The sequence below is a fragment of the Eleginops maclovinus genome, chromosome 13 (assembly GCF_036324505.1).
Source record: "Eleginops maclovinus isolate JMC-PN-2008 ecotype Puerto Natales chromosome 13, JC_Emac_rtc_rv5, whole genome shotgun sequence".
Lineage (NCBI taxonomy): Eukaryota > Metazoa > Chordata > Actinopteri > Perciformes > Eleginopidae > Eleginops > Eleginops maclovinus.
In genome coordinates, this window is record NC_086361.1 from 22,770,455 (window position 1) to 22,797,197 (window position 26,743).

The following is a 26,743-nucleotide window of genomic DNA, read 5'->3' on the forward strand; positions in this document are numbered from 1 at the left end:
CCCGGTGAAGGTTTAGCTGTTGAAAGCCTCAGACAGAAACGACTTGTAAAAGTTGCTCTTGCCTAAATGAACTCTTCCCTCAGGAGGAAACATGTCTTCAGTTTATCAGCCAAAAATAAAAACCACTCAAATCTAAAATAATAGCAGACAATATTTCCTGGACCATTTTTCCTCCCCCGATGAAAATGAGCAACCTCACTGATGTTTCTCTTTGATTAACGGTTGTTTGGCTTTCCAGGGAACAGATGGGAGAGGTTGGTGTAGAAACTGAATCAACGTACTGTCTGTGCTGCTGTAAAATCCTTCACATCTTAGAGAATCTGGAGTAAAAGCAGGAGGAAGAGAAATGAGATTATAGATGCAGGAATAAAGAGGGACGCACTGCTCCCTGTGGGGAAGGTCAGCTGTGTGTGTGTGTCATGTCAGTGTGTGTGTGTGTGTGTCATGTCACTGTGTGTGTGTGTGTCATGTCGGTGTGTGTGTGTACAGCCATCCCTCTGCTTTAAGCATTCCCTCGGTTGCCGTTATGTCCTAATAATCGTGTCAGTGTGATTAATGGCAGCAGGCTCCGCTCTGATTGCACTCACCCTCAACTACAATACACAGGAAACTACACTACCCACAATCCCGCTGCCACCTCAAGCATTTGGCCGTGCAATGCATCAGTTGGGAACTTTACATGCCATTAGAACCAGTAGTGGAATGTCCCCTAATTTACACATTTTAGGAACTTTTTACTCCCCTAAATGTTGAAGGTAAAACACACGCACCAGTGGAACTGTATAGTGGGAGAGCTGTTTGAATGCCCCCCAAAAAAGTGACCTTTCCCTTTTTTATTTGAAAACATGAAATGGTCTGTGTTTCAAAATAGTCAAAATGCATCTTGAAGCAACAGCAAATATATCAAATATGAAATAATATATCACCAATTAAGGCCCTTTTTCTGCACAGTTGGTACTTTTAGATTCCTGCAACATAACATAGTGATATTGAACTAGCCCCGTTAAATAAACAACGAGTTCAGTGCGATAATCACAGACGCCTTAATGCTAGTCTTTAACTAGAGCTGGATTAAAGAAGGACATCTTTCTGTAGTGCAGAATGACCTAAAGGTGGAGATCTATTGAAATCCTCGTGCTTTCTATCAGACTTCACCAAATCTGCCTGAAATAAGGAATTTCATTACATTTTTGAAGACATTTCTCTACATTCATCTGACTTGACAATTCTCTCCAAGGGTTTTGCAGATAGTGCATTCAGCCGAGTCACATTAAAAGTTAGACGTGGGGAGAAATACTGACTGCATCTCCTCCAAACAAATAACTAGCAGTGTGTTCGGAGCGCAGAAGAACAACCCGTCCCTGCGTCCGGGCGCCTCTCACTGGAAAGACTTGCATGTCAGAGTTTTTTTGGCTCTCGTTGCCTCGTTGACATCGCTTAAGGCTTCATCTGTTATGCAATAGCTGTTGATGCTCCGGATCCTGAAAGCCTCTCCTCTCCAACCTTTGCACATTAGGGAGGTTCTAAAAGGAGCAAAAGTCATGACCGGACTGAGTCCTTTCACTTTAAAAAAGCCTGAAGTATCCCCACGCTTTTTTGCACGGTTCAAGTCTGGCTTTTTCGAAGTCATCGGGAGGATGGATTCAAGGTGGATTGGCCCAACTCTTACCTCCTATTGGCTCCTGATCATCTATTGGTGACCTGGATAATCACAGCTCGGTTCAAATGTGTTCGGTGACGCCCTCCAGGGGCCGTAGATATGACGTAGTTTAAAGAGCGAGGTCAGGGTGGATAGAGGGGTCAAATAAACACAGAATATGTGCAGTTTAAAATCAAAAGCGTAACCTATGGATACTCAGTTGTGAAAATCCACCAAGTTTGAGGAATTTCACGGGTTGATTTTAGGTTAGATTTACCTAAGATAAGATGTACTTTTATTAATCCATGATGCACATTAGTTACTAAAGATCCATAACAAATGTGTTCATTTTGTCCAAAGCTAATCTTTTCTGACACCGAACCAACTGGTTTGGTTTTAATTCACGACGTCACGCACATGTTTTGAACTACGACTGTTCCACATAATGTTAGTGATAGCAACTAATAATGAGCATGTTATGGGCTGAAAACTGTGGGAAATGTTTAATTTGGAAGAAAATATATTTGATTTCACTCATTGGGTGGGATCATTTAAACATAAAGTTCACATTTTTTTGTAATTTCGTTTCATTTTGCTGACGCTTTAAGCCACTTGCAAAAAGTACAATTAATGGTGAAGACACAAAGTTAAAATACTAAGGATGCTGCAAACGTTTGTTAAAACATGACATACAGCTGCAGAAAAAAAGAAGAGACCACTTCAGCGTTATCATTTTGTCTTTGAGTTAAATGAATCTTTATTCTCTAAACTACCGACCGTTTTTCTGTTGGAGTTCAACAGACACTGGCTGCGATGCATGTGGAGATAAAGGTTTAAGAATCATTTGGAGTCGTCTGTATGTTACGGAAATTATAGTTGAGCTTAATACTTAACGGGTTCTTGACTTAATTAGGGTTGAATTTATTGTAACTTTTACTTTGTTGTTAATTACACGAGCTGCTTATCGACTGTACGTGTGAACCCGGGGAAGAGTGGCCAATGATCGTGCTAATTAGGATCCTAATCAAGACAAAGTACACTAGCTTTTAATAAGACCCAAACCAAGTGCTACAGAAGCTATCTCAGAAAGAGAAAACCAAATCTATGTTCTGTCTTCATAGAGATCCTTTAGAGGTTCAACATTATTTATAATGACTTTCCAGGAAGTACAACATTCATCATTTCTAGTTTAAATAAAAAGTGCACTTCCTTTTCACTTCGCATTGAAACTCTGTGAAGGCCGCGGTCAAAGGAGAGCTCCCTCTTTATGCCCGTCATTACGGAGCCGTCGTGCCCGGAGCATCTCTGTGAACCTCCGTCCAAAACGAACGCTCGCTCTGACACCCAGGCGCTGCGGCTTTGAACACAGCACATCTGAGGCGGCGCTGCGAAACTGACGTACGCCTGGTGGGAAAAGCAGCGAGAGAGGCACTGTGAAAAACAGACAAATAGCCCGAGAGGATCACACAGATATTCTGGGTAACAACCTTGAGCCTGTCAACTTTGGCTCTCGGGCTCTTATCCAGACATTTAGAAATAAAGTAAGAAAGCGGACGCTCTTCATCGGCTGAAACCAACATGACATCTCTATCCGGGGTTGAGGTGGTGCAGGTGGAGCTTGTTATTTTTCCTCCTTCAGGTCACTCAGATTAACTGGCAGGTGAGAGTGCTGCTCATTGACAAGAGGAAGTGTGGAGCTTAAAGCCGCAGGTGTTTGTGAGACGAGTCTTTGCTCGGCAAGGTCGTTGTGTTTTATTAGCACTAAAGTTTCAAACTGCACTTTATCTGTGGAAGCAGTTACCTCTAAGCTGAGTTTAAGAGCCGGGGTTGGCCAGTTAAAAGGCTCTGTGGTGGCACTTTCAGGATGGTAAAGCACAAAGTCAACACCATCTGTGAGTTTAATTTAAACATCTGCGGGTAGACCTGTAAGTGATCCTACAACATGTACTGCAGGGCTTTATGCACGTCGACTCTCACTCGTTTGTGATGTTAGTAATAGAGTCATCGTTATCTTTGAGCCTTACCAGAACATATGAAAGAAAAAGGGAAAGAAATTCAACAACAAGCCACAATAAAATACTCCAATGTAAATCCTGCTGTAGGGAACTCGTTTGGAAATTCCCACAATAAAGTTTTGGTTAATTGACAAACAAAGACACTAGGATATCATATCACCAATGAATGAAATGGGAGTCTCTCTGGGAATTGAAATAAGAAGGGCGATTCTGTCAGCGTATTTTTAAATGCCTAAAATTGTCTGTCGTTCAACCTTCTCATTTTTTTAGTTCCTGGAATAAATGTACTGAGTTCTCGTTTCTGAAATCCTTCATTTTATTATTTTAATTTCAATTTCCAAAGCTGATTTAGTTTCCCAGCGTATTTTAGCTTACAAATAGTTATTGATTAGAAATTCCAGTTAGATATTTCTCTATTTCTTGGTAAGGTTTTTGTTTTTGATGAATGTACTAGTCATTACATTTCACCAGAATTTCTCTCATTTGTAATGCATTGAACTCTTCCCAAACACGTTGACCGACCCCGCTTCCTTTCTTTTTTACGGAAACCTTTGTCCTAACGTCTCTTTACCCCCCCCCCCCCCCTCCCCTGCAGGCTCCTTCATGATGGTGAACTCCTCGCAGCATTTCGGCGGTCAGCGCGCTCAGCTTCTCTTGCTCCCGCTCAGCGAGAACGACACGCACTGCATCCAGTTCAGCTACTTCCTGTACAGCCGCGACGGCCACAGCCCCGGAGACCTCAGGTGTTCATCCGGGTCAACGGGGGCCCCAAGGGCAGCGCCGTGTGGAATATCTCCGGCTCCCAGGGACACCAGTGGCACCAGGTGGAGCTCGCCGTCAGCACCTTCTGGCCCAGTGAATACCAGGTAAGAGCTGCACAAATATTCAAGAAGCAACCTGCTCATCACCAAAGAGTAAAAGGTTGTCTATCAATAATCAGTTTGATCCCTAGCCTCTGCTGACAACATGTCAAAGCAATAAACTCCACAATATTATTTGGCTGATGCTTTTATCCAGAGTGATCTACATAAACCTCAATACCGCACACATGCATATGGTAGGAATTTGGGATTAACTATCTTAATACTTATAGTAATGAACTGTTTTAAAAGGTTGTACTTTTTTCCCATAATCTCAAAATCCTTACTTTTTTTTAAGATTCTAAAATTCTGATTTCTTTCTGAAAATAATCTGGTTCTTCTCAAAGCTCCTCGTAGCAGAGCATCTACACCACAAGACTCTACAGAGTTATTCAACATGTCCGATTATCTTCTCATTATTCCAACTCCTTCTTCATGTGGCCCTAGTCATCTCCACACTTTTTGTCTCCCAGTTTGTTTTCCTTTTGATTTTTTGACTATTTCTTCAAAATATTCTCAAAAAATGGGGGCGGTGGCAAAGTGGTTAGGGGCTTGGCCTGGGAACTGGAAGGTCACCAGTTCAAGTCCCCGAAAGACCTAGTGCCACCGTGGTGTCCCTGAGCAAGACACTGGTTACCTACACTGCTCCCCGGGCGCCGTACATAATGGCAGCCCACTGCTCCTAACACTAGGATGGGTCAACTGCAGAGACCGCATTTCGTTGTCCTAGTACTTGTACTCTGTGCAATGACAATAAAGTTGAATCAAATCAAATCAAAATAAAGGTATTCTGAAAATTATCACTTTTTCCTAAAAGATCTGATTTTTTTTTCAAATTTCTGGAATTTTGAAATAAATGTCGACTTTTCAAAATTTCGAATTTGAGAAATGTCAGATTATTTTGCAGATTACCCAAAACTCGACCAATTGCATGACCAAAGTGGAGGTGTTTTACAACTTGCTTTGGATAAAGGGTCAGCTAAAAGGGAAGTACTGTGATATAATGAGTCCTGCTACTCTTTTGCTGGATGCCTTCTTAATCTCAGCGATGAGATCCTGCACAAAAAATCTGTCCGATAGTTTGAATAATTTGCATGTTTGACAGATTTCTGTGTTTGGTTTTGTATCTCACTTGGTAATTAATTGCTTTTCAATTGGGAAAAAGTTACTTCACACACAGCCACATTTAAATCAAAGGGTGTTCAGTTTTCGGGCTGATTAATTTACTCAGTTACTTTTTATTCAAAATGTTCCCTCCACCAATTATACTTTTGGTATACTTGTTGGTATGTTGTTGGTTTGTCCCAGAAAGACTACAGGCTCAGTTCTTATCAAACTTGGTGGAAGTGTGTATCATTGGCCAACAAAGAACCTGTTTCATTTCGGAGCATGGGGCAGATACACACCTTATTTTACACTTATGGAAAGGACCTTGGCGGAGGTCTGCGTCCTTATGAAATCTTAAGTGTTTCTCTGTGCATTAAATACTAAAGCTTAGAAACCAGGGGGCTGTAAGATCCATCACACTCTATCCTGGCCTCATTTCAGCATTTAGTGAGACATAGAAATGTGTAAATTCGACCCAAACAAACAGTGAATGATCCCACCCACGCTCACTATCATTTGTCCACAGTCAAAACATTTCAAACAGTATCCCTTTAATTAAACACTGTCAAAGGCGGCCATTATCTCAGTGTTGCGTGCAGGAGCAAGAACGTTTGTCGCTTGGAGCCAGTTTGTTCTGCCAATGTTGTTCTTCTGTTATGTAATAAATAGAAATTTGCAGCACTGTCACTCGGAGTTAAAGGAGAACGCCACAGATTTCTACCCGTGAACATCAGCCTGACAGGAAGACTTCAGACCCTCTTGTGTGAGGACATTAGAAATTAAACCGGAGAGAGGAATTATGGGAAATTTAGGCTCTGGGGTTTTTGTGACCAATACTCAAGTCAGGATGTCTCCACCTCTGCTTCTTCTTCTGAACTTTGTGAAAGTGAAAATTGCTAGCTGTTCATAAATCCAACCCTGTGCTGTCAGCAGTGCAGACATTATCAGCTAAGTGGAAGCTAAGTAATAAGGTGACTGATGGTTGTTTTGATAAGTGATTTCTCTCTGCATTGATTTATGTTGCGAACTAATCATACTTAAGTCACGGATGCGTTTGATGCACCTCCAGCCTGCCTTTTTCTGAAGAAGCTTTGAAAAGATAAGCATCACTTCATTGTTGCAGCTTATCTGTCTTTGCAATCAAAGATGTGAAATGCTAGCATAAAACTACATGCGTGCACGTCACCTGTTGCCCTGACACTGTTGTCCAAATCCCACCACGAATATCCAACCCAGCATTTGGCCCGTGCGCAGCAGATAAACACTGCATGATTCCCATTGTGATTGCAGAAGCAAAATCTGCACCTACCAAAGCTCAGCCTAGAGATCCATGCATCCCTACTCAATGATAGTGTATGTTGTCTCTATAATGGAGCGGTGTGGTGGCAATAATCAGGCAGAATGGTAAGTGTTAACCATGTGTTCACAACTATTAGCAAGTAAGCTAATATTTAAAGAAGATAATGCATACAGTATCAGAAAGCTTAATACTCAAGTGCAATGATTGAACTCATTGTGAATAAATCATGATGTCGGGTCCCTGTTTTGTTCAAATGGAGCCCTTAAATTGTGTAGCCTATGAAGAGTTATGAGAAACAGGTTAGCATCAGCATGCTAATATTAGCATTTAGCCTAAAGACAAGCCGCAACCTTGGCAGTAAGTACAATTATCAACTCATTTTTGATCCTCTCTCTCTCTCATCAAGGTTCAAGGGTTTTTATTATCAAATGCACAGTAGCTATACAGTGTAGTTACGGCAAGGAGAATCTTAGATCCAGAGCTCCTCCAACAATGCAGCATATTATAAAAAGACATAAGACAAAATAATAAAGTAAAGATAATAAATAATAAATAAGATAAAATAAAGATAATAAAATAAAGATAAATAAATAATAACATAAAGATAATAAAGTAAAGATAAATAAATAATAAAATAAAATAATAAAATAATAAAATAAAGATAATAAAATAATAAAATAAAGATAATTAAATAATAAAATAAAGATAATTAAATAAAACAAACATAATATATGTATGTATTGACAGTCACTACTTTGTAATGTTTAAATTTTGATTCAGGCCGTTTAAATATCTTTATTAGAAGGTTGAGGTTTCATTTGGTCCCTGTGTGCTGAACATACTACCACCAGCGTTATCACCGGCCCCCTATCCTTCAAACACATGCCCGAATTAGCTAATTGCAGCTGTGCCATAAATCACATTAGCTCAATAGGTGTGCAATCACAGCGGGCGTGTGTTTGCATTGTACCTTTATTTATGGGTCCATTTACCCGCAGTGTAATCAATAGCTCCATTTGATGCCTGTGTTGTCGATGCTGCATTATTAGCGCTGTAGTGTAGCTTGTAAGGTTCTGATGACTGCCTCACCTCATTACAGCCCATAATTTATTCCCTAATGCTCTCTTTCTTCACACCAAGCCTGGCGCCCCCTGCCTTTATAAAAAAACAACTGGTGTTAATGAGGTGGCTGGTTTGGAGCGTGGGTCCAAACAGTCAATTGACCTCGATTGCTTGCGACCCCCATTGGGAGGCGGGGGAGCCGGTTGGGGTTTTTTGCTTCCATAACCTTGGCGCACCGTGGGTCCCATCTCAATAAATCAAGAACCAGTTAATGAGATTAGAGCGCTGCGCAGATCGATGAGGACGGCCCGCGCTTCTCCCTCCTCAGCCCCGCCGTCCTGAGCGACGCGCACAAACATCCAAACTGATTTAAAGTAATGATTTTCTTCCCCTCGGTGAGGATGGGAGAAGTTTGTCAGTCTTGCAGAGGAGGTGGTGGAGGTGGAGGAGGCAGGGTGATCTCCGAGGGGAAGCTGAAGTGTACAATCAGACAACTCGGCTCAGGCGGGGAGTTTGCTTTAGCGCCGCAGTGTTTACCATTTGGACAGGCGTGCATAAGCAATGTAATCTGCCGGTGATGTGTGTCCAAGCTGGCTGAGTGATGGGGAGCCGCTGTTCTCCGAAGTCCTCCCGTCGGGCGTGTAGACACTAAACAGATTGCTTTATTTGTCCGATAAAGCTGTCTGATAGGCAGCTCATAATGAAGCAGGTAGAGCTGAGCAGCAGACTTTTACATGGGTGAACAGGAAAGATTTGCTGGTGGTTTACCTCTGGAGGGAATACAGGGAATTTTAGCCTTTGCAGACCATTGACATTCACCTTTAAACCACACTACAGGAAAGGGAAGACCACAAAAAGCACTATAGGGCCTCTTTCACGTGTCATGTTGTATTTAAACAAGCAAGTGAGGCGTTATGTAATGCTAACTTCAGGTGGAATCAAGAGAAATCACACAAAAAGATCAAGAGTGTAAAATAATATAAATATATCTGAAAGAAAAGATTTTAGGAAGCAAAATAGTCTAAAATCTACAAAACTGACCAGTGCATTACCCAGAAATATTGGCACTGGAATATTAAACCTCATATCAGTGATGGCAAAATGCTAAACCTGATCACAGTCCAACATATCTCTGTAGCAGTCTGTGTTTCCTCAGGCTGTTGATGCTCGCTGATCACAGGGATCCCATTTAATCCAAACCACCACTTCCACCACTGTTTGTACACACACACACACACACGCACACGCACACGCACACACTTTCTCCCTGAAGCCCTGTGAAGTGGAAGTCCTCTCCCCGAGTGGAGCAGCTCCTCTGCGGCCTGCAGGCGTCGTCTGTTGGCTGCGAGTGCTGGACAGTGATCTTTATCGACAGATAAGTGGAGCCCTGCGGGGCCGAACTGAGAGTCGCAGCGGTGGGAGATGATGAGGAGAGGGCCGGGCTCCCAGGGAAAAGAGGAGGAAGAGGGTAACTTTTAAAAAGAGGGCACCATCTTAATCTTGTTCCTCTTCAAACATCTAATGGACACTTTGAGCATCTACTTGTAGGCGGACACAGAAGTTAGCATCTCCCTGGTTCCCTCGGCAAATAGCCAATGGGATTTTGGATTATTGCATTAAATGTGTCTAAAAAATGATTATGATACTTACATGTTTAGTTCAGCACGATAATCTCCACATATTAACACAACTGTATGATTTGTAAAATAAAAAGCTAATGTTGGACTATAAAGGAACTACAGCACGGTCACATGACCTCACGTCACCACCGCTAAGCTAAAGGAGGCTAATGTTGGGCTATAAAGGAACTACAGCACGGTCACATGACCTCACGTCACCACCGCTAAGCTAAAGGAGGCTAATGTTGGGCTATAAAGGAACTACAGCACGGTCACATGACCTCACGTCTCCACTGCTAAGCTAAAGAGGCTAATGTTGGGCTATAAAGGAACTACAGCACGGTCACATGACTTCACGTCTCCACCGCTAAGCTAAAGGAGGCTAATGTTGGGCTATAAAGGAACTACAGCACGGTCACATGACTTCACGTCACCACCGCTAAGCTAAAGGAGGCTAATGTTCAGCGTTAGGATGTTTAGTCGTCTTCTTTAGAGACCACTGTTTTTAAATTAACCAGTGGGGTATTTACTGACGCATTTCATGTGGTAGAATACTAATCTCTCCAGTTTTTGTTAACCACAGATCTTATTTTAGGCTAACACCAAAATACAATCAAAAAATACCTGAAGACTGAAAGTAATCGTTTATCCAACCTTATTTTAGCCACACTGCTTCACTCTCCGGGGAAAAGAGGCTACAACACAAAAGGAAAGTAAATAGGAGAGATGGAGGAAAGATAAGGAAAAATTGGGATACACAGTGAAACGCACTGGGAATTAAGATTAGTTAGATAAGGAGGACAAAGCATTGAGGGGAGCAAAAGTAATACCTCTAAGAAAGGTGAGAAGCCAATGTTTCCAAAATAGCTTCTCTTTAACACCTACTGTACCTCCCACTCTCTGTCTGACACTGAGAGAGTGAAGCAGCCTGATCAATGTTCTCCGCTGTCCTTCAATGACATCCAGAGTCTGATCTCCAAAAGATAAGTGTGTTCACCAAAGTCAAGCAGGGTGATTAAATCTGACTCACAGCCAATACTTTAACCAGTGTTAAAGGGGTCATATTCTGCTGATGTTCAGGTGTGTATCAGTATGTAGCGTCTCTACTTTAAAGAGTCCTCTCCTGCTGATGTTCAGGTGTATATCAGTATGTAGTGTCTCTACTTTAAAGAGTCCTCTCCTGCTGATGTTCAGGTGTATATCAGTATGTAGAGTCTCTACTTTAAAGAGTCCTCTCCTGCTGATGTTCAGGTGTATATCAGTATGTAGAGTCTCTACTTTAAAGAGTCCTCTCCTGCTGATGTTCAGGTGTATATCAGTATGTAGAGTCTCTACTTTAAAGAGTCCTCTCCTGCTGATGTTCAGGTGTATATCAGTATGTAGAGTCTCTACTTTAAAGAGTCCTCTCCTGCTGATGTTCAGGTGTATATCAGTATGTAGTGTCTCTACTTTAAAGAGTCCTCTCCTGCTGATGTTCAGGTGTATATCAGTATGTAGTGTCTCTACTTTAAAGAGTCCTCTCCTGCTGATGTTCAGGTGTATATCAGTATGTAGCGTCTCTACTTTAAAGAGTCCTCTCCTGCTGATGTTCAGGTGTGTATCAGTATGTAGCGTCTCTACTTTAAAGAGTCCTCTCCTGCTGATGTTCAGGTGTATATCAGTATGTAGTGTCTCTACTTTAAAGAGTCCTCTCCTGCTGATGTTCAGGTGTATATCAGTATGTAGTGTCTCTACTTTAAAGAGTCCTCTCCTGCTGATGTTCAGGTGTATATCAGTATGTAGAGTCTCTACTTTAAAGAGTCCTCTCCTGCTGATGTTCAGGTGTATATCAGTATGTAGTGTCTCTACTTTAAAGAGTCCTCTCCTGCTGATGTTCAGGTGTATATCAGTATGTAGAGTCTCTACTTTAAAGAGTCCTCTCCTGCTGATGTTCAGGTGTATATCAGTATGTAGTGTCTCTACTTTAAAGAGTCCTCTCCTGCTGATGTTCAGGTGTATATCAGTGTGTAGTGTCTCTACTTTAAAGAGTCCTTTCCTGCTGATGTTCAGGTGTATATCAGTATGTTATGTCTCTACTTTAAAGAGGTAGAGACACTTACTCCCCTGCCCATCATCCTATTCGTGCTCTTTAAGAAAAGTTGTCTTTAAATAACCTGTGTTTGTTGGTGGTCCCCAATCGGATAGGTACATAAGGAGTCACACACACACACAATCCACAGTGTGCTGTCTGGTCCTCCTGCAGCCTACTACTGTACACCTGACTTTTTGTCTTCACGCATCATATATTTCAATGTGTCTCCGCCACGTTGCCAATACAGATCGATAGCCTCATTCTGGCTGCAGAAATCAATTAACAGAACCTTGTTTCAATCCCTGCTCAGCACATTCTTCAAATGATTGCTTGTAAGTCGTTAAATTATCAAAGTCCTCATGAAGATTGATGGCACATATTGAGAGCAGCGTCATCAATAATGCACACACATAAATAATTTCCTCAGCCCTATAATAAAAAGTAAAAGCCTAAGAAATATTAATTACTGTGCAAATCTTGTTTTTAATTCATCCTTTTTACTGCCACCGGTGGTTCTATGCTTTCACTGCGAGGCCGCCGCCGCCGCTGTATGGATTTTGCTAAACTATCAATTCTCCGACATTGAGTTTTATGAGCCGACTCTGCAGGAGGTTGAATTAAAAATGCCTGCATGCTTTTTTACATCAAATACGACCGTCCAGCTGCTTTTTAACTCCACACTTTCTTCTGGTTTGGATTAGTTTCTGTCATTTCCTGCGCGATGACACGACGATCCATCTCGGGAGACGGCACCCTGCTGTGTGCACTAAACCAAACCTTGATTCACACTTCACAGATTGTGTTACATGTTGTTTTTTTGACAACAAAACCCCGAGAGGTGGCTGGAGAATGACATCTGGGATCTTTTCAATTGGACAAATCCATTTTGTTTGCAGGAATAGATTTCCCTCCATGCCTTCTTGCGTGAGAATTGGAAAACTTTACTATCAAATATTAAAGATGTTATCAGGCCCCGGCATGACGAACACTATCAGTGTGGCTTAAGCCCCCACTCTCTCCACTATGTATCGCCTCCTTCTGTGCACGGTGTTTCCCTACTATCTCAGCCTGCAGTTTTCCTCTGTATACATCTTTGTATATCTCCTTCCTACGGTGGAACCGACAGCTTTGCCACTAAGAAAACAACTACAGATAAAGCTCAAAAAATGAGGAAAACGTCTTTACAGATTGAAGTCCATGCATGGAAATAAATCAATGGGAAAATTGGGAAATGCATGTAAAGTATGTGTGCAGAAACATATGAATGAAACGGGCTGCAAACATAGAACCTGCAGCCAAATGCAGAAAACACACCGAGAAACAAGACAACCTAAGCAAATATAGAAAACACAGACCGTTATAAAAAGGCACTTTTAATACAGAAAAACAACCAAATAGAGAGAAAACAACATAAGCAATTACAGAAATAATCACCAAGTAAACCAACAAGCTGGAAATCAATATAAGGGCACAGGAATGCAACACAAATACAGAAACACAAGCAAAGGTACACAAAGAAAAGCTGCAAATCAAGACAACAAAAGCAAATACAGAAACAACCGAAAACACGGAGGACTGAACAAAACACACAAATGCACTCTGAAAATAAAGAAGCTTCAAACACTCAAATACACATAATCACTAAAAAGCAAAAATATGAGCAAATAAAAACAACGGAAGTGAATACAGAACAAGCAGTCAGTCATAAAAAGGAACTCTGATTGCAGGAAAACCAACGAAATACAGGAGAAAGCAAAGAAACACACCAATGCACTTTGAACATTGGAACAAAATCCAATGTCCAAGACAATTCACTTTGACCCTAACCCATAGAAACTACAGTGACACAACAAATGTCAGTACGTTTAATATTCTAATTGCTAAATTGGTTAATTGGCTTTTGTCACGCGACGTCACGTCCTGTGTCTGCAGTGCATTGAACTCGTACCGTACCTTCAAACACTCGGCAAACCCTCTCACTTCCAGCCCCTTGCTTTGTATGTGCGGAGAGCCACGGCATCGTACTCACTTGAACGATATCTGGCGTTATTGTGCGCCCAAGTTTCCCGAGCGTCTGGCAGCGTCGCACGGAAACACACTTTCCTGAGAGCGAGACCGGATGCAGAGGGGAGGGGGGGGGGCTTAACGACGGCTCGGAGCACGGAGCGAATCGATGGCGGTGGGCGCATTGACGCGTGATGAATTGAAGAGTTAATCGGTCTGACGTCTCTAATGGCCCAACATGGGAATGAAAAATAAAAATAAATTAGTGGAAAGAAAAGCTTTAGTCGCTATCCATCTGCCCAGGCCTTTTGTGGTATTGATTGGCCCCGGGCACTTAGAGCCTGATGTATTGTCAACTTTGCAATCTATTGCCCGTCTGAGTGCGCGGCCACACACTGACTTCCACTGGGCTTTGACATTGATAACTAGTGGGGGAAACACACACACACACACACACACACTGAAATCACGACTCACCAGCAGGTAATGCACTGTGAGTTCAGAGTTTGTCGTAGTGTATAAATGAACTGCAAATAGAGAAGACAGAAACACAACCTGAGATACGGAAACAGCAAGCTGCCAATACAGACAACACGTACTGGGGGGGGGGGCAGAGCCTCTCCGTAGCTGCCCCCGCCCTCTGAAACTCACTCCCCAGTGACTGCCCCAATCATTAAAGATTCACCTTTTCAGAATGCGTTATTAATGCTGTGTTTTCTATTTTTTAAGAGCCTGTTTTAATTATGTTTTTATACATCTTTACTGAGTTTCTAGAAAATCACTAAATATTAAGCGTTATTATTGTTATTATTGTTGTTGTTATTATTATATTAAATCAACTGCAAATACAGAAAAACACAAATAGAGAAACTGGTGTCAATTAACAAAACTTTGAGGAAATCCAGAAATATTCTCCAAATACAGAAACAAGCTGCCAGTATAGACAGAATAATCAATTAACGAAAAACACAGCCAAGCACACACACACACACACACACACACACACACACACACACACACACACACACACACACACACACACACACACACACACACACACACACACACACACACACACACACACACACACACACATTGTTTATCAGTGTTTTCTTTTTTGTTTTATGCACCAAAACACACCGACACAAATTCCTCGTGTGTGTTAACCTGCTTGGCAATAAACCTGTTTCTGACTCTGAACCTGATTAAAATCCAAACGCTCTTCCCACCAGCTGTTCACGCACTCCGCCCTTTGCCTTCAGAGTTTGCGTTGCTGCAGCAGAAAGTGAAGCGGTGTCTGCAGAGGGAGCGGTTCGGGCTCTGCAGACTGTAATTACTGCTCGGGGAAACCCTGAATGACTCTGCCGCTCTCTCTGGGAGGCCTCTCCATCCAGTCTGAGGCTCCGCATGCTCCCGGCTCATTTAGATGACTGAGTGAATATTTAGGATGCGTTTAAGGACTCCTGCAGCTGCCGTATGGATTGATTAGAGCAACAGAAGTGGGATGTATTCATGTTCTGCGGCTTTACTTGTGAGGAAACTAAACTAAGTTCTTCAAAAGGTGACCGTCTTATGAGTCCAGGGTCTAGGTGTGTTTCATTTTGGTTCGTCTGTCTGTCAGCTGGATTATCCTGAAAATACAGGCATCATTTGTCATGAAATGTGGTGGAAAAATCCATTTCATTTTGGAGTGGATGCGAATGACGGGCAGATACACAAGCTACTTTTCACTCGGCTTCTGTGAAGGTCAGCAGACTCAGAGTGCACTTCTAGTTCGTCGGTGTGTTTCAGCTCGTGTGGCTCTGCTGTTTGTGTTTATTTTTGTACTGCTGAAAGTCAGTGTCTTTGAGTCTTATAAACAGCTTGTGCACCTAATATCGTACCTCTTATCCAATCTTTACGTCTGTTTGTGTAAATGAGGGAAGTGATGAGTTGCATTTTGATGATTGTGCGCTCTCAGCACAGACCTTCGGTGGTTTTAATGCTTCTATAACTCTGTTGACTGTATTCTACAAGAGTGAAATGGGGGCAAAGGGTTCTGTATGGTTGTAAACAATCTGGAAGCTTGTGCAATTTAACATTCTTCACCTGGAGATCCACCTTTTGGCATTTTGAGAAAGTCTCAAAGCTCTGTTATTTGGCTGCAAACTGTCCCGGATTAAGGGGTTAATAAGAATGGTGTTTAATGGTCAGATCTGCTGGTAATTGGTTCATCAGTTTTCCATTAAATTGCAAGTAAGTCCCAGTCCAGTCCAGTCCAGTCAGACAAAGCAAGTTAACAAATAATGCATGAGAATACTGAGAATGAGCTCCTGTGAGATGCTTCTTAATCCCTAAACGCAACCCAGCAACAACTAATAATCACTCATTGAGATCTGAGTAGCGTCATGCATTCTACACTGGGTTGTACTGGGAGTTAAAGGAAATAGGCAGCCTGTGAATGAACTAGGTTACTGTTAGGGTTGAGATTTAAAATGTTGACATCTGACACAATATGGGGTTTTTAAAAACAGATTCCCTATGTTGGGTGTAGTGAATTTCTGTTAGGTGTTAATGGTTCAGTCGTTGGTTTCTGTTGTGCTTTTAGTTTCCTGTTGGTGGTTTTCCATTGGGATACAAATGATTGAATCAAATCAATGTTATTTACACTGGCCAAATATACAAATTAGCATCAATTGGCTTTCCTCAGACATTGATCCAGATTAGAACCCCTCCCAATATGCATAAATAAAACACCCATTTAGAGAAAGGCGTGGAGGAAACATCGGGATAAGATTGAGTTTGGCTCTGGTTGATGATTGGGATAGGGCACTGGGATTTGCATTTAGACAAGCAAGCTATTTTATTGCCAGGAAAATTGGATTGCATATGTGTATCTTCCATTTACCTTGTGGGAGTTTGTGTTTAAGCACACGGCATATCCAGCAATCCAAGCTATTTATGAATATTGAGACATCATTGGGATCCGTGCAGGAGGCGGCCATGCATTCAGGTGCAGAAATGAGCTTCTCATTTCATAGTTTTAATGCAAAATTCTGATTTAAGAGCACTTGTTTTCCCTTCTGATGGGCTTACACCAAATCCTGATATTATATTGTACCCCCTGGTGATTTAGAGAGTAAAAAAGGTCCTCTGTTAATAATTATATTAAAATACTTAGTTCTAATGAAACCGTTGAAACCTTCAAGATGACTTTTTTTATATTACTTTTCTCAATGTTTTTTGTACTCAATTTGGGTTTTGCTGCCTTAAACCCAAAATAGAGGATTAAGAGTGGTTGTTTTTTTGTTTCTTAGGGTCTTATACCAAATTACCGAATCCTGATATGATGCAAATGTCCCTCCGAGTGACAGAAAGGTTGCTCTGCTAATGTATTTAATTGTAGCTGCTATTAAAATACTGTGTTTGAATGAATGGACTGAACCAGGAATGCAAAAATAACAGTTTTTATTGAAATATCAAGTTTTTTGGTTGAATTAAAGGACAAGTCTACCAAAGAATATCTGCAAACGCTTCTTCGTTACGGTTTCAAAACCCATTCATGGAAAACTGAGGAACAAATCCACAAAAATGGCCAAATCTTGATAGTATACATACATATTCCCCATGCAATTAAGAAGAGAAGAAAAGGTTGCTCTGCCAATAACTTCTATTACAGCTGTTATTAAAATACTGAAAACCTTCAAGATAACGCTGGTAATTGTAAGCCTCACAATGGAGCTTGATTTTAATTCTTGCTGGAATTAATGGGAAGTCTGTCTTTGTACTCCATCCCTCTAATTTCCTACTTCGTCCGTCTACTTGCCACTCAAGATGTAATGGTGTGTGTTCATTTAATTTACCCCGTTGTCTTCCGCAGGTCATCTTCGAAGCGACCGTCTCCGAGGAGCGGCAGGGCTACATCGCCTTGGACGACATCGTGCTGCTCAATTACCCCTGTTGTAAGTACCTGTTCCTCACTCACTGTTCCTGCACGACCTTTTCTGAGTCTGCGGGAGAAAATGGGCAGCGTAATAAAGAAATAATGGCCAGCGAGCTTCAGGAATAGCTTCCTGTTGCAATGCACTTGCAAGTATAACGACACCTGTCCAAGTGTCACAGCAGGAGGTCTCTCTTTTGCCCGTGCAATCACAGGTGTCAGTTATTGTACTGAAGGAACTGAAACTTTAATTAAAGGTATTATGTGTACAGATTTCACGTAACTGTACAAGGTTAGTTGAAACTAGCAAGCTGAAATAAAAAAATATTACATTCAACTTAATATCATTGCTTGAACTAAGTCAACTAGATGTGAAATGTGTTGCATTTAATTAAAGTCAACGTTCTTTCAGTGTTTAGAGAAGATTACACGTATCATCCAGTTCAGGAAATGTTATTTCAGTCAATTTTAATGATCTGTTAAGGCTGCAGGACAATTAACCTCCATCCATCTGTATAATTACAGACCAAACCACATTTCGTTTACTTAAAACTCATTCAAAAACATAGGAATTAATCATTTACAGTATTGTGAACCCTCTATTTTGCACCATTACATGTATTTCATCTTTGTATACATTTGGTTGGGAAGAAGGTTAGTATGCTTCTGGTTCACCAAGAGATGGACATACATTAAGACGAGGAATCCCCCTCCCACTTCATTATATCCCTTGGTCAAAGTCAAGAGTGAAACACATCAGGATGTAACAGTGACGATGTACAATATTTGTTTGCATTTACACAAATCATTAAGTAAATCCAAGCGACAACAACAACCAAAACGAAAGAGGCGGTTAAGGAACTACGATTTAGTGTAGGTCTGGTTTATGATGAGATTGAATACACAGAACATGGGAAGCAAACAGGTATCTACCTTGGGAGTAAGGGTCTAAGTACAGTGATACCATTACTGAGTCCGGGGGGAAAGTGGCCAGCGTAAGAACAGCCGACCTGACCGGGAAGCTTCAGAAGTATCTTCCCGGAGACGATGGAAGAGGTGGGGTCAACTAATGCACACATAACTGGCACCTGTCCGAGTGCCTCTCAGCAGGAAGCCTTTCTTTTGTCCGTGCAGAATGGCTGACCTCTCCCTGTGATCGCCTCGCTCCCAGCTGGGTGCTTTTTATTAAAACTAATGTGATGTTGCAGGCAGGAAAGGAACATTTCATGGTGGTACTTTGATCCTCTGCGGAAGGGTTTCTTCTCTTTGTCACCGCTGGGATATCAGGGTGGTTTGGAGCGCTGTGAGTGCCGGTAATGTCACATTTTGTCCTGTTCGGATACGTTTACCATTACACCCCCCGCAGCGCTTTGGTGCACAGGGTGTAGATTTTGGTAACCATTACTACAGACCCCCTTATTTTAACCACTGTGATCCGACACCATCAAACCAAAGCAGACGTGGAAAATATTTGTCATTGGAAAGCTGCAGAAAGAGAAAACAGAAATGAAAATGGGTCGTTAGTGAGTATAAGGCTTTTAATTAGAGGTCAATTATGTTACTGTTTCCGTCATTAGTACCTGATGTTATTAGGTTTTCAGTTTGAGGCAGAAATGAATGAAATCGAGGAATTTGTTATGTTTCAAGAGCCTTCCAGACGATTTGCTCAAATTATATTTACAAAAGTCGCACCAATCAATGTTTCTTTTACTACAGAGGACAGCTATTGGAAAAATGTTGCTTGCTTTGACAAGTCCACTAAGAATTGTCTGTAAAATGACCCTAACCTTTACTTGGTGTGAAGGCTGATGAATAAAAGGGAGCATTGAGGTTTTAAATAATAGTTTATTTTATTTACTGAGGACAAAAGAGAGAAAAGATTACGCTTCAATTCATCAATTTGTAGAAAAGTTGTTTGATTTATAAAAGCATTCTACAAAGAAGGTTAATAACTGATGTAGCGCAAACCCAAAAAGTTTGTACCTGAAAAAGACGGGAACTTTTACATCTCAGATATTGTAGATTTAGATTCCTATGTGGCTCAAATATGTCTAAATGAATGCAGCTTTATCCATTTCTCTCTCATGCAGCAACTATGTGCAGATTACACTGTGTCCACCAACCCTGGCACTGGCCTGTCGTTCAGGAAACGTTCTGGTAAACGTCGCTGTTTAGATCCTAGCTGGGCTTCAGTCAGAACTGTAACGCTGTTTTGCTGCTGCATAAATGTGGGGAATGTAAATGAATGATAATGTAGGTTATTCATGAGCTCATGAAATTCAGATTCCTGGATCTACTGAAAAAACCAGACTGGTCTTACATTATAAATCACTGAATCCTCACAGAAGAGGAACTGGAATAACCCTTTCTAAAAACCAAGCTTTTTTTGTACCCCAACTTATCTCAAGTTTGGCCCTTTGCCCTCTGAGACCCAGAATTGGCTTAGCCTTGTTGACGTTGGTGGTTGGACTCGCCAAATTACTATTAGCTCAGATTTGTGGACATTGTCCCTGCCGGGACTCGTTTACACACATCAATGCATGAATCATAGAGCACATTCTGTACTCTTCATATACAAACAGTGCAGATATCACACATTCCTCTGTGGCAGCTGGTGTATCCGCAGGAGCAGTCACCCGGAACAACCCTTGAAACACAGAGTGACACAAAAGATGTAAGTAAACATTAGCAGGCTGGCGTTTAAATGTCCCCGCAGGCTGCAGGAATAATGCTATGTCTCCTTAGGAAAGCTTCAAGTCAATGCTAATGCTTTTTAGTTTGCATACCCGCTCATTCGGTGTCTTTATTCTGAACACGTGTTTCAGTCAGGACCAATCTCTCCTGCATGAGGAATAAGAGGCTGCATTGCTCATTTAGAAAAGGAACATCTCAGACAGTCTAAATGCTTTCGGGACTCAAATTACCTTGCCTGTTTATGTTTAGCTGTATTAATTAAGGCTAGACGGGTCACACGTACACACTGCTGGGCTTTTAGGTCTTAAATTAAGTTTTCTCAGTAACTATTAATGCAGCTGCCTCATCCTCGAATGACTTCTCCTATAATTGGGGCTCTGAAAGCTTCAATTTAAAAGACGACTTTAAAGTTCCTGCAGACCAAATGCTCTCTGACTGACAACAACACGTCTACACGGTGTACATTTGGCTTCCACTTTGCGTCTGGTCTGCGGAGTTAATAACATACACAAGCTTTCAATATTGGATATTAGGTTTTGTCTGATAGATGCACCTGAGGACATGTTCTTGTGGTCTGAGAGAGATCCCGGAGAAGGACTACAGAGAGCAGAAAGAATGAGCAATAGGTAAAAATGTAAGATTCAATTTCTATCTTTCCAGCCTGCCAGATGTTGCCATCGGTTACTAAGGAAACCAAGGATAAAAGTGATATGTGCCAGTCTGTGCATCACTGGTGTCCTGTAGAGGCCCTTCACCTGGAACATTTCCTATTTACAACTCAGCAGGAGCTCAAATTGCTGTGGTTCGTCTATTATAAGATAGAGGTTTCATAATCAAATGATTAAATATATTCTGTTTCCATTAGGATTGCTTTTAGACGACTGACATGCTATCATTGTTTGAGGCTTCCCAGGAGATTGAGGTTCAGTGATAAAAGTGGTGCAAATGATCCTTCACTTTACATGAACACATGTGGTTAGCTTCCCTCCTGTCACAGCAGAGAAGCTATGCTCTCCTCAGTTTGTGTTTACTGCAGTTTTTCAAGAAGTTGCACTTTGACTCATTTGTTATGCTTCAGCACAATGTCTTCTGAAAGGCTGCAGGGAACAAGGACCCACATTAAAGCAGATGTAACAGGACAAGTTAGAAAGTACTTCCAGATGTACATTCATGAATAGCTAAATCTACAGCACAGGCTTATGAGTGCTAATCTAACGGTCTGTGTTTTGCTGCATCTGGTGGAAAACACACCCAGAAATGTAGGTGTTGAGCTAGTGTTAAAACACTTGTTCACATTATGTAAAAGACAGACATTACACAATGTTTATTCAGCTTCTTTATAGCACAACATCTGCTGTCTGCTAGCTTCATTAGCTTTAAATGACATTAGCAACTGAGATGTGTCTACATTTGATTATAAAACATCCATTCTAGTATAACCAAACATATGTAGAAGCAGACTTTGTTATTTACAATACTTCCGTTGCTTCTTTATCGCAAAACATCCATGCAATCTGTCAGCTCAGCGCTAGCATGACACGACGCTAACCAGTAAAGAGAAGCTGTCTGTTAGAATTTGGTTTTAACCTTGGGAATATTATGGCTCTGATGTAAATAAAACACTGCATTGGAGCCATAATGTTTATCCCAGCTGTAGCCTTTTGTTGAGAAGCGATATTATTAGTATTTCAGCAATTCTGTGCATATACGTTATAGAGATGCAGTATATTTTTGAGAATAGCCCGTGTTATGTGACATTTATTATGAAGCTTATGGTCTGTTTTTAGCCAACGTTTAAAACAGACAGTTGAGGAAACTAGTCACTGACCTATTATTACCAAACATGTTAACAGTGTGTAGGTCGTGCATCATCAGACCTGTACTAAATCTACATTTCATGCCTCTTATAACAAAAACCAGTAGCTGTATCATTTCTTATTTAAAAGTTAGCTATATATACCTGTGTGTATTACCCCAAATATAGCCAGCTGGTGTCCAACAGCATTATGAACTCCTCAAAACTTGTTCAAAGCTAACCTTTTGAGCTATCGTCCCTCTGTGTTTAGATGAGAATAAAACAACTTTCTTTTCTATATTTGGAAAAAAAAGTCAGGTTTATTTTTCTAAATCACATTTTCCCAAAAATGATTTCAGAATTCTTTACGCTCCACAATCAAAGACTAATTCCACTTCAGGGTGGTAGCAGGCCACCTCAGAAAGTCTCTCAGAATATCAGGACATTCTGATGCTCAAAATAAGACCTTTTGAAATCTTATATCTGAAAGCTCTGAGTACTGATGTCATACTGATGTGCCAGCTTTTATTATAATGCAAATGTTGGAGGGTCAGACGTGTTTATAGAGGCTAATATTCTAAAGATCATTGTTAGATACAATACAGGGAAGTCCCCGATCGTTTTTGGTCGATTCAATGAGTTTTTGGAGCTTGACGTTTAGCCAAGCAAGGCATTAGTGAAATTGCTGAGTACCACTTCAGAATAGGTGCTCGATAATGACAAAAGAAGAGTGCTTTTTCCACAGCAAACACCGTCCAATTCATCTCATTATTAACAACGACCCAACACACTTTGACACAAAGACAACGTTGGAAATTCACAGGCATAAAATGATCAAATGAATAATGGCTAAGTTCCATTAAGCTGCTTTAGTTTACAGGTGCTTTTCTAACTATGCAAAGTCAAAATGTCCTCTAAGATCACATTTCTGAAGTGTGATAATCTCTAGTCGTTAGTATCACTGTCGCTCCTGCTCTTGTCAAAAGCAAAGCATGGTTTCTGTGTGCATTGCAGTAACACAAATCATCCTGTCAAACGTATGTCTCAATCATACACACATGTAAATGTATAAATAGCATCTGTGCTCCGGGCGTATTGATCAGAGCAGAGCTGCAAATGACAACATGACAATGAAAGTGATCCTCCGCTGCGTTTCATATCGCACCAACACTACGGAGAATCTAATCCAGTATTAATGAGAAATAATGGATGTGACAAGCAGGGAATCAAATCAGAGAGAGACAAGACGCACAACGCACACACAGAATGATTGCATGTGTTTTAATTTCCTTAAAATATGCACATTGATGCTGGTTTTTGGACTCATTTTCTACATTTTCTTGAGGAGATGATGACAGTTTAGTTTAGATCTCGTTCTACAAGCACGGAGCAGCATTAATGGCTCCTATTTCTTCAGTTATTCGACATTATTTCACTCACTGACAGTTAAAGGTGGTGAATCTCCAGTATAACAATTACCCAACAAGCAGCGGGGAGGAAGACGAATGCTAGTTAGCAAACAGGGATGTAAATACTGTAGAAAATGTAAAAAAATATCCAATTTGGTTTTGGAGGAAGGGAACGCATTCATCCAGTTCTCTTACACCTCATAAAGAAGGTGTTATGATAAACTACATTAATGTGTTTAAATCTCCAGGTTATCAAATGATGGCACTGTGGATTGATCACCACTCTGTCTGCTACCATATGGTGTTGCAGTAAACAAATGTGATGCTATTTGTGTACGTGCATGCAGAGAGCATTGTGACTAACTAATGATGTCAATTAAAAAACAAAATGCATTTCTACACAAGAATTCCTTATGCATGTCTTAATGTATGCAAATAGAAACATGCACACAACTCTTGGGTAGAGTCGATTGTTAAAATGAGCTCCTTGTGCATCTCGTATTGAATGTTTTTGGAGGAATAACAAGTGGTGTTCTTCAGAAGATGCACACACAGAGACTGCAGAGCTACGTTTGTTCTTGAAAGGGCTTTAAATAACAATGTAGTTCACAGTTTAGACCCAGAAGGAGCCTTATACATGCGTACAGTATTTGATGCTGCAGGAAAGCATTGTGTCTCTGTGATCGAAGGCAAATGCGTGTCAAACTGAATGGGGAATGTGTGCATGTCTATGGGTGTGATCTTCAGAAACAACGTCTGATAAGTGATTTATTCTCATGTGCAGCCTTATGATCTGGGTTTTTAGTGCAAGTGCAAGTAATGTGGGTTGAAGAGATTCAAACGTGCTTCCTAAAAGAGCTTTGGTTCATATTTTAAAATGTAAATCAAAGGAAGTTCATGAAGATTTAACCATCCGGACAAAATGAGTGCATTCATGGTCATGCACTCTACTTGGATGTTCATAATACATGTTTGTGAGGTTGCATGCACGCCTGGAAGTAGTAATTGTACAGGCTCTGAATAAGTTACATCTCACAGCTGTGTGTTTAATATATTGAGACAGTGATGCTCGACTCCAGATGTGCCACTTTCCTCACAGTGTGTGTTTTGTGTGTGTGTCCTCCTTTCCACAGACAAGGTGCCTCATTTCTCTCGGCTGGGTGACGTGGAGGTGAACGCCGGGCAGAATGCCTCGTTCCAGTGTGTCGCCACGGGCAAAGTCTCTGAGACTGAGCCCTTCTTGCTGGAGGTGAGAACAGGAAATATGCGTGGGAGTGATTCTTTTTTTTTGGGTGGTTATCTTTGCTGCGAAAAAGTCAAGCCAACATGCCAGCAATCTGCAAAACAGAATGGAAGATTGTAGGGAGAAGAAGCGGCACAAAGGGACGATTTACATGGTTGACATTTAGTTGACAGTCTCATCAGCCTACAGTTATTCCTCTGCTGGCCACACTCCCATTAAAGTCTCAGTCAGACTGTTCACATGAGCTTTTCACTCTGTCCAAACCAGTTCAGAGAATATGGATAACATGTCCCAGCAGCAGCCAAACAATCTGAAACACATTTACTTTATGATTAGGGCTGCACGGTCTGGATATTGCAATGGGAGTATGTTTCAGAAGTTAAAGGGAAAGATACATTTTGAAATATTATTCACATTATTATTTAAATGTATTATTTTGATCTTTTTTGGGGTTTTGTTATGTCCTTTTTTAGTGCATGTAAATGGTCTGCAAAGGTTAAAATCCCTGAGTCTCTCTCTCACACCCCCCCCCCTGCCTGAAACACCTCCATTGGAGTCCTTTGTTTACTTCAGGAACATAGTGAGATCACTGTAACACTCGACACTCAAACACATTGTACGTGATAGGCTAGGGGGCGGGACATCTCTAAGCGGTCGACCAATCAATGTCCGGGACGTCTCTGCAACACCTCAGCCCTTCAGTCAGATATTTTCATGTGTTTATTTTGTAAAAGTTCAGTTCAGTTCCTACTTTAATAAAAGTTTGAACTGAAGTTTTAGTTTTTGATCAAGTAGAATAATTGTAAGAAATGCAAGATATAACTTTAGCACGAGAGTAAATGTGATGTTTGCTCTCAATCAAGTTAATTATTCAACTAGTGTAAATGTAAAAGTAATGCACTAGATTAATTATTACAACCGGACTAGAATAAATGTAATTAATGCCATAACAAACGTTACTCCTCTTAAATAGGATACATGTAATACACGTACAAGAATATCTGCAAGTGTTGCACTAAAATACATTTAAGTATATATATAATGATTTAATATGGATGTAGTCATTGCACTAGAATACATTTCATTTATTCTCTATTATATTAAAATTAAAGTTAAAATGCAGTAGAATAAATGTTAATTAATGAGCAAAAATCAATGTAACGTGCAAGAGAACATCTGTAATGAATTCACGAGAATAAATTCAGAGTTTTTCATGTATTTATTTTGTGCTGAATACTTCTGTTATTGTGCAGCCCTGCTGGTGACCCCCCCCTACACACACACACACACACACACACACACACACACACACACACTGTGATTCTCCAAAATGTAATAGTTTCTTCGACACCCTTCCTCCAAGTTTCATGAAAAATGGGTCAGTGGTTTTTGCCATTGTTCTTCTGTCCTCCACAAGTCCCCTAACCTAATGGAAGTATAACGCTGGATCTTTATTAATCATCTCACCGTTGAGAGGACAAAGAGCCAGACCCACCTGCTCTGACTCTGTGATGCACTGTGTTTTGTAAAGGAAAAGAGGAGCCATTATCTAACCCGTCATCACGATACCATTGATAAAACTGCAATTTGACGATGTTAAATAATGCACCGTGTCTTTAAAGGCTGCCGAGAGATGAGTCATTGGAGCGTCTGGGAAGATTATGAAGTTGTGTAGCTGTTTGATTGTGCTGGCATTTAGTTTGCTAGAGCCCCTAAAGTCATGTCTCGCGTGCATCAGCTGAAAATAGTTGCCTAGTTTTTCAATACGACCTAATATTAGTCTTCAAGAAACACCATCCCTGAATGCCTGCACTCTTCCTCTGGCCTTGAAGCGTGCACATCTAAGTGCTTTTTGAAAATGATGGCAGCAGAGAGAAGGCGCTTTGCAAATGAGATCTCAGAATACTTGGTGATCCATCCCTTGTGTTTCCACCAGACTTCATTTCAACAACCCCCCCGCCCCCCTTCCAATCGAAGCCTTTGAAGATCATGTAAAAAAAAGGAGA

The 26,743-nt window shown here is 41.0% G+C and overlaps 1 protein-coding gene across 1 annotated transcript in view; it reads left to right on the forward strand.

Moving 5' to 3' along the window:
- ptprua (protein tyrosine phosphatase receptor type Ua) overlaps positions 1-26,743 on the forward strand; it is a 187,213-nt gene that overhangs the window by 92,412 nt on the left and 68,058 nt on the right. Inside the window, 4 exon segments of the mRNA XM_063899996.1 lie at positions 4,250-4,396; positions 4,399-4,520; positions 17,537-17,618; positions 24,628-24,743. Coding sequence (XP_063756066.1) covers positions 4,250-4,396; positions 4,399-4,520; positions 17,537-17,618; positions 24,628-24,743 — 467 coding nt within the window.